The sequence below is a fragment of the Zingiber officinale genome, chromosome 6B (genome assembly GCF_018446385.1).
Source record: "Zingiber officinale cultivar Zhangliang chromosome 6B, Zo_v1.1, whole genome shotgun sequence".
Lineage (NCBI taxonomy): Eukaryota > Viridiplantae > Streptophyta > Magnoliopsida > Zingiberales > Zingiberaceae > Zingiber > Zingiber officinale.
This window is the reverse complement of record NC_055996.1, coordinates 103,613,853-103,631,924: the sequence shown is the minus strand read 5'-3', so window position 1 is coordinate 103,631,924 and position 18,072 is coordinate 103,613,853. Positions and strand designations below refer to the sequence as shown.

Here is an 18,072-nt window from a genome sequence, read left to right as displayed (position 1 = left end):
TGAAGAAGGAAACACACTATATAGAATTCGTGCAACTTGATATAGCAGAACGATTACATGCAACAACAATAGCTACAATTGAGTTTCAAAATCTCTCCACCTCAAAATTAGAGCCCTTCCTCGAGTACAAAGAGGGGCCAAAACAAAAACAAAGAAGAAGAGATCAACAAGGCAAGGCGCAGGTCGCCACCCACTGCAATAAACAGATCCATGAAAGGAGGTCTATGGCCTACACTTTTGTTCTGCAAAACAAAATTGAACGATTGCTGAATGGATAGATGGACGGATGGATAAATGGGCAGTCTCCCTTTTCTTTTATCGCTTTACTGTTGTTGGGAGAAATCGATGTGAATCCATGTCGACAGAATTCACCAACGCTCCCTGGAACTCGACCTGGACATTGAGAAATGGCAAAATCAAGCAGATTAGAAACTGAATCAAACCTTAAAAAGTACAAGTTTGGAGTTGAGAGTTTATAGCCCGGATAGAAGAAAATGTTTGCATAAAAACTAAAAAAACTACATCTGTACCAAATTTTGATTATAATCAAGCATATAACTAAGATAATTGTGAAAGAAACTTCCCTGGTGAATGGTGATCAGTAATAAAAGTAAAAATGGAAATTAGAGATGTACCTGTCACTATTTGTACCATGAAAGAAGCCTTTATCACTCCCCCTCTGAAATCCTCTTCTGTTGTTTGCCATTTTCCCCCCTTCGTCTCCAGCCGCACCCCTTGATCGTGGTCTGTCAACAAATTCAGTGCTCCTAGATCTCTCTGACATGCCAGATTGAGATGGCGACCTTGTAGATGAGGTATCACTCCTACCAGCTGCAGATCCTGGTCTACTGTTGGTGGTTGTGTATCTTTGACTAAATCGAACAGCATTGTCCAACTGGTAAGCCAGAAGCTCCAGATCTTTTTCTTTGCTTGCAATCTCATTGTGAAGCATAGAAAGTTGTTCAGCAGGTAGGTTTGAACCCCCATCAGTTTCAATAGCCAGTGACTTCAGATGATTTATCTCTTCTTTTAGAAGCCTTTCTTCGTTGGTTTCAGATCTACAATCCAATTGTAAAAGTCTCAGGTGAATAAAATAAGAAATAATAACACAAACATAGGGACTTTAATGATGTTTTGCCAATAAGAAATACAAGACTGACTGAGCAGGACAACTATAAGAAAAATCATTACACAAGAAGATGTATCAAACCAAATGGAAAAAGACTTCTATGTCATTATTTTTTATTTTCAAACAATGAACAACATACTTTGAATCCGAATAAATAGTTTACGTAGAAATTTGGATATATATAATCCACAAACAAACATCTCCAATAATCGGACTCTTTATCTACCCTTTCCATATCTCTATCAGATGCCCAAAACTAGGGCACAAACACTCCAAGTGGATACACATGAACTTGCACCCATGTTGGATACCGAGTACAAGTTCAAATAATGTAACAAATGTGTACGTGGAATAAATTTGGTTCTTTGAAAAGACTAGAAGTTGCAAATGTTTTGTTGCACCTTCAATTGAGATTAGACAAGACCGCTCAATCATCATATGCGCTTGTGGTCCTATACATGGTGAAATATAAGAAAACTATACCTTTCTTACAAGTAGAAATACTATTTTATTAAGAAATATATCATACTGATATTAATATACAGTACGTAATGAAATCTACATGCTTGCATTCAAAAGGATATGTCAAAAACAAACATAATATCAACCAAGGATATGTACTTTGACAATTTGCACATAACCATATTCACATTTCTATTTGTATCTTCCAAAGGGGTAAACAGAATCAAAGACATGGATACAATTCCAAATGTCTGAAATCCAAATCTATTTTAACTATATTGAACTCCCAAAAAACTCATTCCATATAATTGATTTCTTCAGTTTCCATAATTTTATAAGCTCATTTCAATTGCAATAGTTTCTTTCTGACAAGTATCCTTGATATCCTAGATTCATATAATTTTATAACTATATCCATGTAACAGTTGAACAAAGTCCAATCACATTTGAGTCCTCTCCTACTTGATTCATTGTTTCTAATTCTTGATCCACTAGTCATCAAACAATTATATTGACAGGTCCCTCTTAGAAGATACTCTTCCAGTCCCCAAATCTAAACCTAACTATTTCAACACAAAAAAGGTCCAACAAATCCAACAATACTAAATATGGTTGGGCATAAGTTGATGATTAATTAAGAGCAAGAATGAGGGATCAACAAACATTTGCTTGATGCAAGGAAGTAAAGGAGACATACGATTCCATTAAGTCTATCACTAATTTTATATCATATGAACAAATATTAGTAGTTGTGCAATCATATAACCCATAAATTAATAACAGATGACAAATAAAATATAGTCATTAAGGCCACAAGAACATCAATAGAATTAGATAACACGATATGAAACTTTTAAATTGTTTCACTAAGCTTCTTGGGATTTCCCATCATCTAGAAATAGCACGGTAAGCATCATCACTTGATCATGTTGAAGCAACATTTTGACTTCACCTATTAATTAAGCTTCATAATATGAAGCGCATTAGAAGCAAATAGGAAACCCATCTTCAATTTGTATTTGTGTAAATATAAAAAATTCTAGGTTAAACTAAGAGATACTAATTTTTTTTTTAAAAAAAAAATCAAGAGTAGCAATCCAGTAGCAGCCCTAAGAGCTACAGTGATTACAGAAAGCAATCAATCTCAACAAGGCAAAATATGGCAACTTCAGAAATTTATCTATGAGACATGGAGAACATATACCTTTCAACCCTATTGTGCTCCAAGTCAAGGTCAATTTTCTTCCAATCGACTCCCTTTTCTTCCAAGATAACCTCGCGCGGCTTTGCATTGCCAAAAGGGTTCACTTTTGGCTTAGATTTAATGACCACCTCTTCCAAGCTCAGACTCCCCTGCCTGCTTGACTGTGAACTGGAAGGTCTGCTGGAATGAGAGCTAGTTGGTCTGCTGGTGTTCTTCATCTCATACTCAGAGTTCATCTGCTTCCAATCCACCCCTTTCTCAGCCAAAACCTCTTCTCTTGGACGTGCAGCGCCGAAGGGGCTCGGGCGAGTCTTAGCAGGTTCGCTTGTTGGTGGTGGTGAGTCAACATCCCTCTTCTTTGGAGGATTCAAAACGAGCCTTGGCCTCCCTATTTCGCTTGGAATAGATCCTTCTCTGTCCCTCCCCCATCGATTGGAATCAGATGATGTGTGAGTATCCCTAAACTCCGATCCAAAACTTGAAGATTTGGAAGGGAGAGGTTTCTTCATAGATGCCCAGTTATCTACCTCGTCAGCCTTAGATGAATTTCCATCGCCAAAACCATATGTATCTCGGCGACCACCATCACTCCGCAGAGGAACAAACGCCTTCTTTCCGGCTCCCCAACTATCCACCTCGTCAGCTCTCGATTGCAGGTCCAAATCCCTATCCCTAGCAGGCGGGCCTCTCCGTCCCTCGTCAAAACCACTGTTACCCCTTCTCCCTCCACCCCACGCGCCGTCTCTCTCGCCAGCCCCAAACGACCGGAAGCCGCCGCCGAGGCGGCCGTGCTCGAGCTCATCGTGGGATCGCTCCCTCGGGCCAGTGGGGAGGCGGAGCATCTCCTCAGGGGTCAGTCCCTTAGACGATTCAAAAGCGACCGAGGCGCCGCCGGTGGCGACGAACTGGGCCAAGGGTATGGCCGCGTTCTTCTTCTTTTTCTTCTGCTTGGTAGAGGCGGAGGAGGCCGACTCCTTCAGGCTGGGGAAGCTCTGCGCAAGACTGCCGGCGACCGCCTCTCGCTCGCGCTCCTCCGCCTCCTCCCGCTCGGCATCCAGCGCCCATGCGCCGACGCCGCCCCACGGATTGGACATGCTTCCGGCGATCGGATCAAGAACGATTCTAGGGTTTCGATGAGGAGAGGAGAGGAGAGTTTTCGTGCGCCTCAAAGAGGGGGAAAAAACGGCGGACAGTGCTATTGTGCGCCGGAGGATGGAAGAGAAAGGGCATCAATTAGGAAGGGAAGAGATTGCCATCTCCAATTTATATTATTTTTACAAGGAAAAATAATATAAATTTCTTTCTTAAAAAAAAAACTAGAAAGAGCAACATTTTTTAAGGATAAATTGAAATCCAAATTGTTTGGTAATAACGATTGAGAATTTATCCATACTAATTAGGGAAATTTTGATTAATTTCTTTCCATTAAAGGTGAAATAGGATCACTAATTGTATTTTTAGCAATCAATTTTAATTGTCAAGTTGTAGTTTGATAAAAATTCGGTTTTATTTTTAAAAATATTCCTACTTATAATTATACCCGTGTTTGATAAAATTGGATTTTTATTAATTAATTGCATTTATTTTTTGTATAAATACTTAAAAGTTAAAAGTATCTCTTTTTTCGAAAAAAATTATCTGCGTTCATTAATTAATAAGATTATAATTTTTTTATTATGAAATATAGTAAATAATTACATTTGTTTCCTGTTTAACAAATATTTTAAATGTTCCAATCATGTTTATATATGTATCAAGCTTTAAATTTTCATATATTTCGAAATTTGAAAATTATATTATATATATAGCAAGCTTTAATTTATATTTAGCAAGCTATAAATTTTTCATATATTTAAAAAATTGCAATATCAACTAATAATTTTCTTTAAATTTTATTATTATTTTTAAAAATTCTTCTGCTTTCCTAAAAGTATTAAGTTTGACCTTAATCCTCTCAATACTTCATATATTTATTACATTAATAAAATAATTTGTTATTTTTAATAAATTACTAGTTATTACGCACCCATAAATTAGACTTAGTAAGGATGCATTAGGCTTATACAATAGTGAAATACAAGTATGACGCTCAAAAACCCCCGTAACAATCTATTGCAATGTGCTTTTTACCTCGTAAAAAAATAATTTAATTTTTATATCAGATATTAAACTTAAAAGAACATATACTAATCTTAGCCAAAAGGTCAAAAAAAGATATACTTTCTAACATTGTCACCCTAACCTTCTCCTAGTAGTGTTACCAATTGTAAGATATATAACTAAAGAAAATCATGACTATATATATTTTTTTTATTTAAAAAAATATATTAATATAATTTTATTTTGAGCTTACTAAAATTAGTTAGTAAATAGTTCAGATTCTTAATAATATATATATATTAGTCATCATGCACAACGTATGTGTATTATAGTAGATAAATACGTGTAATTAGTATCTCATGACCCTTGACAAAAAAAAAATTAAAATTATTGTCCAAATCTAATTTGGACAATAAAAAAATTTACATTTTCCAGCAAAATTTAACTTTGGACAATAAAATTTTTAAATTATCTTCCAAATATAAGTTTGACCTATAATAAATTAAAATTACTTGCCAAATCTAACCATGGCCACAAAAAAATTAAAATTATCAGCCAAATCCAACTTTGCCCAAAAAAAAATTAAATATTCTAGGCAAACTTAACTTTGGTCGGTAATTATAATTATTTTTCGACAAAAATTAATTTTAACCGATAATATAAAATTTTAATCACATTTGATCTTAGCCAACAAGTCAAGAAAGATATGCTTCTAATGTTGCTGACCCAAGGTGTTTATAGAAATTTCTCCTCTTATGATGATGTCAATCCTAAGATATGAGACTAAAGAGAATTATGACATTGCATATTTATATAAAACAACCATAGAAGGAAGGGCATTAACATAATTTCATTTTAGGTTTCATCAAAATTAATTATTAAAGAATAAGATTCTTAATAAAATAGTAAGATATATTAAGATATTTTAGTTATTTGAATATCAGTTTAATCATTTTCCACTACATTATATATTTAGTTAATTACTAAACCACTTAGCTAAAATTGTCGAATACACATATTATGTAGGTAAATTTCAAATTACTAACTCACATATCAAACTTACTTTTGTCCCTCCGTATTCACTCTTGCCTACCCTAATAGATTGCTACACTAATCGATTTAGATATTGTTTATCAATACAATTTATTGTTACACTATAACAATCAATTAAAAGAAATCATATTTATGTTCAACATTGGTCTGAATACGTGGTATAGAATTAAGTCCAAATATGATAGTCTAATTTTAATGATTATATTTATGTCCTCAAACATTTTTTTATATATATCATATTGAGTGCAACAGTTTGTTAAATACGAATGTATATGAAAACTATGAATTCGATTATTATTTTAAAAAATTGTACGATTTAATTGTTGCTTTCATTAAGATAATAAATATAATCAGAAAAGTTGATCGAATGTATAATAATGTTTTACAAACAATTTCATGTAAAAATTGTTGCTCTCATTACAAACTATTTAAAGTGTTTTCGACTAATTATATTCATATTCTCAAACATCATTTTCATACGTCATAATAATTTTTTTTTAATATGAATCAGATTTTTTAAATATGAAGCGTGAGTCTGAATAGATTATAGCAATCGATTTGAAGGAGTAAAAATGAAATTTGAGTACATGATCAGATAATTTTAAAATTTATGGACGTGATTTAAGTATTCCACAATTTTAGCTGCATTATTATTTAGTAATTTACCGCTTTATATTTTCTGTTTTATTTAATTAGTTTGAAAAATCTTCACTAAATTAACTTTTTATAGGTTGTAAAAATATTCAGAAATTGAGAAAAAAAATAAGGTATAAATAAGCTTAGCAAAATAATTGAGTTATTTTTGAATAAAATAATGCATTAATTAATACATGGAAGTGGAGCTAAAAATCTCACATCTTCTATCAATGTTATGTACAACTGAAAAATTAATTGAGCAATAACTAAATTTAAGGTCTAAATTCCTATTAAATCATTGATATTTGATTAGAGAAGAAGATCTTCTTCATGGAGGTTTTGCATATTGAAATTAAATTGAAAGATTAATCTTTGCATAGTTTAACAATGCACGCTACTGCTTTAGCCCAATACTTGATCCTTGCTTTAACTTCCTTTGGATCATCTCCTGTAAGTTACACAAACAAATTTAGAGTTAGATTTCAGTTAAACAACTAGAAATAAATTCAAATAAACGGAAGCAAAAAACATCATAAAAGTTGATTTTTGTTTTAAGATTTCCAACCAAATTCTGATTTCCATGCTAATAATGATTGATCTGGAAGTTGGAAAACCAAAAAGATCTGATAACATGAAGGAATTTTTGAATCAAAATGCGAATAAGAATTATATGAAGAAAAACATTAGCAGAATTGAGTACTTTTCTCAGATTTTATGTCCAAGAAGAAGAAATTTTGATTGAAAAGGAAGTTGAAACAGGAGGAAGACGAAATTAAAAGGCTTAGAGGCTTTTATCAACCAGGACAGAGATCGGAAGAAACGAATGTTTTCCACCAATTTCAAGGTCGAGAAGAAAAAAATCTTGATTGAAAAGAGAAAATAAGTCGATTTTTCAAACATTGATTCCGAGTTTATGGCAAAATCATCGAAAAGATGGGATTTTTATCATGAAACCGACCAAGAACCCTAAATCGCAGACAGAGAACCAAAAGGCGGCGACTATACCAGGAGCAAGGAACTTCCAATCGGCGACTAGGGGCGAAGCCACAGGCGAATCTCCATCCGTCCTACCATCCCGCTGCGACCCCGATGCCGCCGGCTGGCCCCTCGGGTAGCAGAGCTCCAGCGCCGGGAGCGTAGTGCTCAGCTTCGGGATGTCCTCGTAGCTGAACTCGAACCCTAGATCGACGCACCCCTTGAGATCCTCGAGGTCATCGGACGTGAGACTCGTCGACCGCCCCAATCGACCGTCGCCGACCCCAACGTAGCCCTCGAGCATCACCTTGCTTGGCTTCCGCTCCAGCGTCCTCTCCTCTGTGCCGCCTATCCGGCCTCTTCCCCGCCTCTCCCGAGCCGCCGCCGCCACCGCTGGCACTTTGCAGGCCTTCGCCGTCGTCTCCATCGAGAGAAGAAAAGGGTTTGGAAATCTCAAGCGTCTCGGCCCGCCAATTTCGGTACTTATAGGGTTACGCTTCGGTGGCCGATGGAATGATATGTTATGTGGGGCATACATGGCATCCTACGTGGCATAATTAATAATTTAGCTGGAAAAGGTCAAATCTATTAAACGATAAAGGCATAGCATAACTTGCCGAATATACGATTTTCAAATTAATCGATTTATTAAATTTGATTTTTGAATTTCAATTTGTAAAAAATCTTATTTAAATATGAGGATTATTTCTACCTGAAAATTTTAAATATTATTCAATTACTTCAGTTTTAAATCTTCCCTCTTTTTTAAAAACTTTTTCTAGTAAATTTAAAATATCTATAAGAAATATTTGAAGTAATTTCCAAATTTATATATTTACCAAATAATATATATGTAGGGTATATACCATGTCATTAAGATTCTATTATATAAAAAAATTTAACATAAAACTAAATCTAATTACTAAATATATAAGTGAAATTGATTGTTCTTAATTAAAATGTTAAAAATTAATGATTATGACTTAGCAGTATATTTGCCATATCTTTAATTAACCTAAAAGTTATATTAGTAAATATATTTATGCATATATTTTCTTTGCAAAATCAATATTTTAATAGTAAACCTATAAGTTATTTGAATAAAAGTACAATTTTTAGAATAATATTTTTAAAACTAATTAAATCACGTATTTAAGAAATATTCAAAATGCACGTCTATACATTTATTCTTTAAAATACTTCTCATGTCTCTTTATTCGTTATAGCTCCAAATCAAATTATGAATTTAATTTTCCTTAAATAAATTGGAATAATTAATTAAAGTAAATAAAATTTAAACGTATATATGAACAAAAATTATAAACTATTTGTTAATAATATTCATGAATATAATTTATAAATCATATTCATCCATAAATTTTTTATCAAATTTCAAAATAGACAAAAATTCTTAAAATAAATAATCATCTTTGTAATCAAAGATTACATATATTACATTATTAAATGTAGTAATGTAATTAAAATTATATTACATTATAAATTTAATTATATTACAAACTAAATTACATTACACTCAACCAAATGTAGTCATAATTTTTTCTATTTTTTTCTAAGAATTATTTATTTATGAATAGTTACTAAATTCTTAAAAGAAAATAAAATCCGTAGGGAAAGGAGTTACTGGATCTTTTCTTAAACACAGGGTGTATTCAGCGCTTAATATTAAGCGGCCTAAATTTTTTTAATATATATATATATATATATAAAGGGGATATCAAATAAGTATAAGTATAAATAAAATTTTATCACATCTACTTTCATATCAGAATATCTGATTATTCAATCAAATCTAAAAATTCCTTCAATATTCTCCTCCGTTTAATTGAATATCAAATTTTCTATTTTGACTTGATAGGAACTCCTACTTTTGTAAATGAAAACGAGTCCTTGTTATTGAAGTAGTGTATTGTAATTTTAAGAGGTATTTTTAAAAAGCTGTTAAACTTCCACCGCTTAATAATTTTTTTTTTATTTTATTTTAATTTTTTTTTTGAAAATTGGTCTCCCTTCTCTTGGTTCATCCCATCTCCTTCCACCCCCACCGCAGAGATGGCCAACGTCAATAGCGCCGGCGACGCCGGGATCGTAGTGAGTTTTGGAGAGATGCTCATCGATTTCGTGCCGACCGAGTCCGGCGTCTCGCTGGCAGAAGCCACAGCGTTCTTGAAGGCCCCCGGCGGCGCGCCGGCCAACGTTGCCATCGCCGTCAAGCGCCTCGGAAGGCGGAGCGCCTTCGTGGGAAAGCTCGGCGACGACGAGTTCGGCCACATGCTCGTATCCATCCTCCGCGACAATGGCGTCTCCGACGCGGGTGTCGTCTTCGACTCCGGCGCACGCACCGCCTTAGCATTCGTTACCCTCCGGGCCGACGGCGAACGGGAGTTCATGTTCTATCGCAACCCCAGCGCCGACATGCTTCTCACGAAGGCCGAGCTTAATGTGGATCTCATCAGAAAAGTACACGCCCCTTCCCCTCTTCGAGAAATTAATCGTCTGATCTGTAAATTTTCTCGTGTACCTTGCCAAATCTCGCAATACCTCTTGAATCGACAGATCAAGGCCCATGATTGGTCCCAAACTGATCCAAAAGCACTATTCTTCAAACCTGTTGATCTAATACCATAAACTTTCAATTTTTAATTAATTTCCAGATCTTTTCTGATGCGTATTGTCTTTGTGCGTTTGTGTTTACATTATTCAATCATATAAATCACCACAAATTGAATCTTGAGTTTATTGTTCTGGAATGGATGCTTCTCCAGGCTTCAATATTTCACTATGGATCCATAAGTTTGATTTCGGAGCCATGCCGATCTGCTCATCTCAAGGCCATGGAGTTGGCCAAGGAGGCTGGTGCTCTTCTGTCCTTTGATCCAAACCTCCGGTTGCTGCTCTGGCCATCACCTGAGGAGGCTCGCAAGCAGATCCTCAGCATCTGGAACCAGGCCGATATTGTCAAGGTCAGCGAAGTCGAGCTTGCATTCTTGACTGGTCATGACTCTGTGGAAGATGAAGTTGCCATGCGGCTCTGGCACCCGAACCTGAAGCTGATGCTAGTAACCCTCGGAGATAAGGGATGCAAGTACTACACCAAGGTACACTGTCTACATTGTTGTCACTGAGGAGAACATCTTTTAGTCAAATGCACCAAGTTGATCAATTGGCTATCTTGGGCAGGATTTTCGAGGACTAATTGGATCCTTTCCAGTCAGGCAGGTGGATTCAACAGGTTCAGGCGATGCATTTGTAGGTGGGATGCTCCGAGGAATCGAAGAAGACCGATCAGCTTTGCAGGCAAGTGAATGTGAAAGCTATTGTTGCTCAAGAATTTGCTTGTCATTGCTGACACTTATGCTCATGGAATTATTGCACTGAACGTAGGATGAGAAGAAACTGAGGGAAGTACTAAAATTCGCCAATGCATGTGGGGCGATCACTGCTACCAAAAAGGGGGCAATCCCTTCATTGCCAAATGTAGCTGAAGTCATGCAGTTGCTTGAGAAGGCTTAAGTACACATATTTCATGTTGTTGTTTACTCTGATTTACAACAAGCTTACTATATATGCCTTTGGAACCACATGGCTCTTAATTCAGTAGTAGCTTGTTTTGTTTATAAAAAATTTCAATAATGTACTGTGCTTATCTATTTCAAAGGGGTCTTTGAGTATGGTGACATGAGATATAGCTCAATGGCAGAAAAATATCCATGTCGTTAGCCAAATAGTCAAGACATATCACATGCTTATGGTCGTTTGTCCAAACTTAAGCTCTAATTGCATTGTGTAGACTTTTCTTGTGAAAGACGAGTAATTAGTAGATAAAATTGTAAGGCTGCAAAGGTAAAGCTTCTAAAATTGTAAGGTTACAAAGGTAGTTTTAGTTTGTTACCCTCTAGCTTCCTAGAGAAAAATTCAGAACCAATACTTGTTTGGTCTACTGGTAAGCATGTTAAATGCAAAACCATATTCGCCAATGTTGGCAGGGTTTAACCTTGTCGTTTCTTCTTGGAACAGAAAATAATCTGACATCCAATGTGATGTTAAGATACCTCGTGGTAAGGACCAAAAAAGATAGAAGAAAAAAAATGAACAATTCAGAAGTTTGTTATCAGCGCATGACATTTCTTACCAATGCCAATAATCAGAGTTTGCTTTTCTGTTTAGTAAGGATTAGATTCTTATTTGGCAGCTTATCAGTGGGAAATTTTGACAAAAACCAGACAAGTAGATAGCATAGGATCCCCCTCAAGTCCAGGAAGATTTTCTGGGATCTTATAAACAATTAGGTAACCAGACATATTGTTGCCGTATCTTTGATAAAATGCTGCCAAATCCCAGGCCTAACAATATAATTAACCATACCTACAAACAAGACTAAACCCATTTCACCTTAAAAAAGCTTTCATAATTGTAACAGCTGAAACATTTGGAGAGAAATCAAATTTTATGGCATTTCAATTTTTTTAACAAACAAATTGAGTCAGGAAAGAACTTGCTAAGGAGTTTGATGTTTCCTGATTGTTGAAGAATAAGCTCTTTGATAAAACAAAACAGAACTTTTTTTGTGGGAACACAAAGCTAGATCTATGGGAATGTGTAAAGTAAAAGCTTCTCTTGCCCCATTTTTTCATGATCATATCTATCCCAGATGCTACAGAGTGCTTGATCCTCATGGTTTATCCCTCTTAAAATCAATGAAGTAGACAGAAATAACTACTAATTTTTAAGTTGCGTCACATTTATTATATACTTGTGAATTTGATCACTTTGGATATGCATTAGGAGTACCCGTTGTTGTTGATCAAAACCAACTAATGATCATTATCTTGCAATTCGTCATTCATAATTGTCTTGAGACACTATATTCCTTTTTCCTTTTTTTATTTTTGAATTCTACCGAAAGTTTTTCAACTTATTATGCCAGTCTTTTCGAACAACCACCTTGTGCCATTATCAATTGTGTATTGCCTAGTGTATTGACCCAAGTTTGGTCGGTTGAATCGAAACCCATAAACCAATGGGCTGATCTGACCTACTCAGTTCGAAAACACTGGAATTTAGGACTATTCTATTTTCTAGATTGAGTTTTTTTTTTTTTTCCGAGAATATGTCTCATTATAACAAATTTGTCACTCTCTAATTTATGCATCCTTATATTAGATAATGAGGGCTGAATTTGTGCCTCATACCTTTGTTTTGTAAGAATCAAATTAGGCACCCGCAATGTTAACAGATGTTGGGTTGTGAATTATCGGATACCTAAAAATAAATTAACTATATAATTTTAAATATTAATTTATAGATGAGTTTTGCAAAAAAAAAAAAAATGATTTATTGATATTAATAAGTAAACTTAGGGGGCGTTTGGTTAAATGATGGGAATGACTATGGGTATAGGTTTGATAATAGGGTGAAATGAGAATAGGAATGGAAATGAAACTCATCAAGTTATATGGGTTTGGTTAATTCCCATAAATCTAATAATCATTCCCAAAATGTCATTCCCAAACCCACAATTCAAACACTATCTTTTATTATCATTCCATTCCTTCATTCCCAAATCCATTAACCAAACACCCCCTTAATTTTCAAGTTCATTTACATTTATCAATTCTAAAATATATGTATAAATTGAATAAATTTAACCTGGTTAAACTTAATTTGTTATTACATAATTTATGACTAAACTATAAAATAATTTAATTATAAATTTAATTATTTTATTTTTTATTCAAATAAATAAACCATTTATATTTTCGGATATAATAATAATAATAATAATAATAATTGCAAGAGACTAGAGGGCCGGTAGTTGTCAAAGGCTCCTTCTCCCTCTATCTCTCGCCATGGCCGACGAAGATGACAAATCCGCAGTCCTCAACGACGTCGAGGGCGACGATGATCCCCTCCCTATTGTCCTCCCTTCTTCCTCCGCCAGTTCTTCCTCGGCCTCGGAGCAGCGCATCCGCGACCTCCTCGCCGAGCTCGAGAAGGAACGCAGTGCCAGGAAGGCCGCCGAGGGCACCTTCAGCCGCCTCAAGTCCATGGCTCATGACGCAATCCGTCAGCGCGATGATGCGCTCCGCGAAAGGGACGAAGCAGTCAGGAGGCGCGACGAGGCCCTCCGCGAAAGGGACGAGGCATCGCGATCCGCCGAACGCACCGCAGCGGAGCTCGCCGATGCGATCCGACTCAGAGACGAGTCCATGAAGCACAAGGACTCGCTACGGTCCGAGATGGAGACTGCCGCGCAGATGCTCCTTTCCGGCATCGGCAAGATCTCCAGCAAGGTCGGGGTACAAGAACTTCTCCGCCTCCGGTGGTCTACCGACTTCCCAGAAGTACACCGGTCTCCCCTCCGTGGCCTATGGCGTTATCAAGCGAGCGCATGAGATCTCCGAGGAGCTTATGAAGCAGATTGACGCCGCCTCGAAGGCTAGGGATCAAGCCAGGGAACAGGTTGAGCAACGGAATTACGAAATCGCAATTGAAATTTCGCAGCTTGAGGCTGCAATTGTGAGTCTCAAAGAAGAAGTCTCCAAGAAGAGCTCGGAGCTGCAAAACCTGGAGCATGTAGCCGCTGAGAGGGGGACACGGATCTCAGAGATCGAGAGTGAAATGTCCAGACTGACACAGCTAGGTGAGGATCGTGATGCCAAAATCAAGAATTTGGAAATGAAATTAGAATCGCAGAGACCGTTGACCATCGACCAGTTAAATCACACATCAAAGGCCTATGAACAGATTTGTGAGATTGTTAAGAGTGTTGTTAAGAATGATAACGATTCTATGCTTATTTGGAATGAAATGAATGTTGATGATAATTTGCGCACTTTGTTGGATGGGACTAAGTCTGTTTATGAACTGGCTAAGGTCGCAGCTGATGAAGTAAGGGGTCGGTTGGAGGAAAGTAGCAGTGAAATTAATAATTTGATTGAGAAGGTCTCAGAACTCTTAGCAGAGAAGCAACATATTGCGACTTTGCTCAGGAGTATGTTGTCGTCAAAGACAAATGAAGTGCGACATGTGGCAGAGGAGGGTCTTAGAGAAGCTGGGATAGATTTGAGATTGGACCATTTTGATGGGAACGAGTCTGATCAGAATGAAAAAAATGAAGTGTATATCTTGGTAATCTCGCTACCCTAATCTTGTTTTTGAGGTTTTTCCTAGCCAAAAACTATTAGCTTTTATAAAACCACGTAAAACCCTTAAAATGAAATGCACATTATCTTGCAGGCAGGTGCATTGGGAACTACTGTAAAGGAATCACAAAATAAGATCATTGAGCTGTAGTATTTGGTAGAAGCACTCAGGTACTTGTCATGTTACCTTAATAATGATATGAAGAATTCTATTAAACACAGAAGACACTATGAACCCTGAACTGAAAAACATAAATTTTCATTTCTAGAATTGAGCATTTAACCTTGTCTAATTGCTGGTATACCTTACATCGTAGTCATTTGTAAGGTTACTATTTGCAATCTTGATAGATTATAAATAAGTTAACAAAATATGAATATTTATGAATATTGATAAATTTCTAAGATGGCTTGAATTAAGTAGAGTTGAAGGTTTTAGGGGCAAAGAAGATCAAAGAAATCTCTTCTTAGAATAATTAAAATATGATTTAAATAGTCTGAGGATTACTAGTGGTAGAGAATATACAATTCAGTGATGAGATGAGATCCAAATAACTCACAAACAGAGCTCCTGCTGTAAGAGCTGGCCTAGTCAAAGATCAAGGTGCTTTGCACTAATGTACCATAACTTGGCTTTCCAAGTTGTTCTCCTTGGGTTTGAGTCAAAACAATTGATGAACTTTAAACTTGTAGATTTTAGTTTGTCATGTAGTAGGACTCACAACCAGCCATTCTGCCATATCAAAATGGATGAGTTTTTTGGTCAAATTTGATACTGTGAGTGCCACTTGTGGCATGATTAAATATTTTGATACTGTGCAATTACATCCAGCATTAATCTTGCACTTGAATATATGCATCGAGCAGTTATTGTCCAGTCTAGTTCTGCAGCTCCTGTGATTTATGAGCTTGTCTTAAAATCCTAAATCGATTCATATTATATGCATCTACTTTTTTTTTCCTTGGAGAAAGGGCAGAGTCTGGTCTACTAAAAACCGTTTGGAAACACAAACAAAAGAGATTGCCCAGCTAAAGCATCATATAAAGGAGCTTGAGGCGAAGGAACTAATGGCAAACGAAAATGTAATCTTTCACTCCTATTTCCAGTTTATACAGTTTTAGTGTTGAAAGTTGGACATGACTCGGACAAGTGTATTTATTTAATTATTAGATATTTTTTTAACATGAAGTAGTAAATGAAAATACACGTCATTGAAAGGTTGAAGGACTCATGATGGACATCACAGCAGCAGACGAAGAAATTTCAAGATGGAAAGCTGCTGCAGAACAAGAAGCAGCAGCTGGCAGAGCTGTTGAACAGGAGTTTCAGTTACAGGTGCAGTGCAAGATGCTTCTAAGATACACTTTTTTTTAATCATGATAGTGAAGTTGTACATTTACCTTTTCTTAGGCATAGTAGAATATTTGGTCCACAACTTGCTAATATTATAGAAAGTAATTCAACTCTTGACATTACAGCTCTGAGAAATCTTCTCGTTCTTCTGGATAAACCACTGAATATAGCTTAACTTTTAGGTTTTTGGTATATATATATATATATAGACTCTTTTTTTTACAAGTTCTACTTTTTAACCACCAGAAGCATCAGTACTTGTAAATTCAAAATTTTTAACAATCTATAGAACTTAGATGGCTAATATTGCCACATTAGCAATATTAACATGGTAGATATGGGTTTGTAAAATCACATGATCACAGCAGAACATTAGATGTCAGAGATAAAGAAAACTATAGAGATTAAATGGAGGGAGTAGCATCTGTAATTTTTGTGAACTTTTAGCCCTGTTTATATCAGATTGACAGAGTCCTTGTTATCATAATAATGATTTCAGTAGGGGCCAACCATGATTTAGCCCTAAGATATGTAGTTCACTATTAATTTTCAGGCTCAATTGGTAGAATGAGAATTTGATGTAGTGTTACTTGCAGAATCAACAGCAGGCAATGTATCCAGGAATAACCTACCATCATTCCTATTTGAGAAATTTTCTTGTTCTCATCATTAACACAGTTACCTTTTTGTTCCGCGAGGAGTTATACCCTTCATGGTGTTTTAACAAAAAATAATTATTTAGTTATTAATAGTTGTTAGTTGAGAAAAAAGATAAATCTCAACAGTCCACACAGATCTTACCACTCGTAGACGATATATTTTCAAGAATTCAGCAATAGAGCTTGACAACCTAAAAAGATGCAATCGTTCAACTGACACCTAAATTCATGGGACTGTGGGACCTTGATTGTTGTCTACCTTCTGTTGTAGCTAATCCCTACATAATCCCATCTGTCAAACTTTTAGCCCTTGTTTCTTATGAAGCTTAGTAATATAACTTATGATGACATTACCAATTGATGCAATGATTTTGCAATTTGATAAACTGATGAAAATTTGTGGTGTGTTTCATAGTTTTATTGCCTTTTTTTTCTGGCATTAACTTATTTGTTTTCTTGAATTTCCAACTGAATTGCAGTTGTCAACTCTTAGAAAGGAACTGGAAGAGACAAAGCAAGCAACCCTAGAATCTGAGAATAAGCTCAAGTTCAAAGAAGAGACTGCTGCCGCAGCCATGGTTGCTAGAGACGCAGCTGAAAAATCCTTGAAATTGGCCGACATGAGATCCTCAAGGCTGCGGGAGAGACTTGAGGAGTTAACTCGGCAGCTCGAGGAATCCGAAAACCTAGATGATTTCCGGAGCAGAAACAATTATCGATACGTGTGCTGGCCCTGGCAATGGCTGGGCTTGAATGCTGTAAGATACCATCAACCCGATGTACCACAGGGTAACAACGAGATGGAATTGTCAGAACCCCTAATGCAGGGTACATTATGACCAGTCGAAAGACAGAACCTGTAAATTAAGAGCTAAGTGTGATGATCCTCCGCATTTATCGCTCATTTATAGTTCATATGATTCGTGTCATGATTTGGATCCTTTTAGTGTTGGATGAAATTTTTGTTGGGGCAGATGTTTATTCCAACTGAGAGATGACCACATTGAATTCCTTTCTCAAGGGCATCATAATGTGTCGAAGGGATACAAATAATTATTTTACTAAAGTGTTAATATTATTGGGGTTTTGATGGATTCATTGTCAATGTTTTGGCACATCAGATTCAATGTATGCCATTTTCCTTTACTTCATTTTAGAGAAATTTCTATTTGAGGGAGAAATGATATCTTCTGCAATCTCAAAAGTATGAAATAGAGTATTAATATTTGTTAAAAAAAAAATATGACTGATAATAAAAAAATTATAATTCCATAAAGATTAATATTCAAATTAATGAATTTCTATTGTTCATTTTTGTAAATGTGATATTGTAAATA

The 18,072-nt window shown here is 35.7% G+C and overlaps 4 protein-coding genes and 1 pseudogene across 6 annotated transcripts; 2 read left to right on the top strand and 3 right to left on the bottom strand.

The window, feature by feature from the left end:
- On the bottom strand, nucleotides 1–4,044 carry LOC121988597 (eukaryotic translation initiation factor 4B2-like). The gene is made up of 3 exons (XM_042542098.1): nucleotides 2,796–4,044; nucleotides 636–1,058; nucleotides 1–393 (listed from the first exon to the last, which is right to left on the bottom strand). Exons 1-3 carry the CDS (start codon nucleotides 3,887–3,889, stop codon nucleotides 369–371), a joined length of 1,542 nt encoding a protein of 513 aa, XP_042398032.1. The 5' UTR covers nucleotides 3,890–4,044; the 3' UTR covers nucleotides 1–368.
- A 794-nt stretch (nucleotides 4,045–4,838) lies between these two features.
- On the bottom strand, nucleotides 4,839–5,011 carry LOC121993282 (annotated as a pseudogene).
- A 1,938-nt stretch (nucleotides 5,012–6,949) lies between these two features.
- Nucleotides 6,950–7,986, bottom strand: LOC121991311. Its single transcript, XM_042545323.1, has 2 exons — nucleotides 7,590–7,986; nucleotides 6,950–7,032 (listed from the first exon to the last, which is right to left on the bottom strand). Exons 1-2 carry the CDS (start codon nucleotides 7,984–7,986, stop codon nucleotides 6,950–6,952), a joined length of 480 nt encoding a protein of 159 aa, XP_042401257.1.
- Nucleotides 7,987–9,570: 1,584 nt separating this feature from the next.
- On the top strand, nucleotides 9,571–17,802 carry LOC121988595 (fructokinase-1-like). Of its 3 annotated transcripts, none has more exons than XM_042542097.1 (7): nucleotides 9,571–10,037; nucleotides 10,343–10,675; nucleotides 10,758–10,874; nucleotides 10,962–11,090; nucleotides 15,700–15,805; nucleotides 15,942–16,058; nucleotides 17,215–17,802. In XM_042542097.1, the coding sequence occupies exons 1-4, from the start codon at nucleotides 9,630–9,632 to the stop codon at nucleotides 11,088–11,090; spliced, it is 987 nt and encodes a 328-aa protein (XP_042398031.1). In that variant the 5' UTR covers nucleotides 9,571–9,629; the 3' UTR covers nucleotides 15,700–15,805; nucleotides 15,942–16,058; nucleotides 17,215–17,802. The 3 variants fall into 3 exon arrangements, with proteins under 3 accessions (XP_042398031.1, XP_042398030.1, XP_042398029.1); XM_042542096.1 differs by having other exon boundaries at nucleotides 15,695–15,805; XM_042542095.1 differs by lacking the exons at nucleotides 15,700–15,805; nucleotides 15,942–16,058; nucleotides 17,215–17,802 and having other exon boundaries at nucleotides 10,962–11,226.
- On the top strand, nucleotides 13,989–17,574 carry LOC121991309 (uncharacterized protein At3g49055-like). Its single transcript, XM_042545322.1, has 6 exons — nucleotides 13,989–14,708; nucleotides 14,817–14,869; nucleotides 15,555–15,618; nucleotides 15,695–15,805; nucleotides 15,942–16,058; nucleotides 17,215–17,574. Exons 1-6 carry the CDS (start codon nucleotides 13,989–13,991, stop codon nucleotides 17,572–17,574), a joined length of 1,425 nt encoding a protein of 474 aa, XP_042401256.1.
- Nucleotides 17,803–18,072: the final 270 nt, after the last annotated feature.

Bases quoted from the DNA above. Each gene is read 5' to 3' on its own strand.
- LOC121988597 (XM_042542098.1), bottom strand. From the start codon at position 3,889: ATGTCCAATCCGTGGGGCGGCGTCGGCGCATGGGCGCTGGATGCCGAG. The intron at 1,059-2,795 runs GTATATGTTCTC...ATTGGATTGTAG, and splicing joins GAGCACAATAGGGTTGAAAG to ATCTGAAACCAACGAAGAAA. The intron at 394-635 runs GTACATCTCTAA...CTCAATGTCCAG, and splicing joins CATGGTACAAATAGTGACAG to GTCGAGTTCCAGGGAGCGTT.
- LOC121991311 (XM_042545323.1), bottom strand. From the start codon at position 7,986: ATGGAGACGACGGCGAAGGCCTGCAAAGTGCCAGCGGTGGCGGCGGCG. The intron at 7,033-7,589 runs GTATAGTCGCCG...TGTAACTTACAG, and splicing joins TTGGAAGTTCCTTGCTCCTG to GAGATGATCCAAAGGAAGTT.
- LOC121988595 (XM_042542097.1), top strand. From the start codon at position 9,630: ATGGCCAACGTCAATAGCGCCGGCGACGCCGGGATCGTAGTGAGTTTT. The intron at 10,676-10,757 runs GTACACTGTCTA...TATCTTGGGCAG, and splicing joins GATGCAAGTACTACACCAAG to GATTTTCGAGGACTAATTGG. The intron at 10,875-10,961 runs GCAAGTGAATGT...CACTGAACGTAG, and splicing joins AAGACCGATCAGCTTTGCAG to GATGAGAAGAAACTGAGGGA.
- LOC121991309 (XM_042545322.1), top strand. From the start codon at position 13,989: ATGAAGCAGATTGACGCCGCCTCGAAGGCTAGGGATCAAGCCAGGGAA. The intron at 14,709-14,816 runs GTAATCTCGCTA...ATTATCTTGCAG, and splicing joins AAAATGAAGTGTATATCTTG to GCAGGTGCATTGGGAACTAC. The intron at 15,806-15,941 runs GTAATCTTTCAC...CGTCATTGAAAG, and splicing joins AACTAATGGCAAACGAAAAT to GTTGAAGGACTCATGATGGA.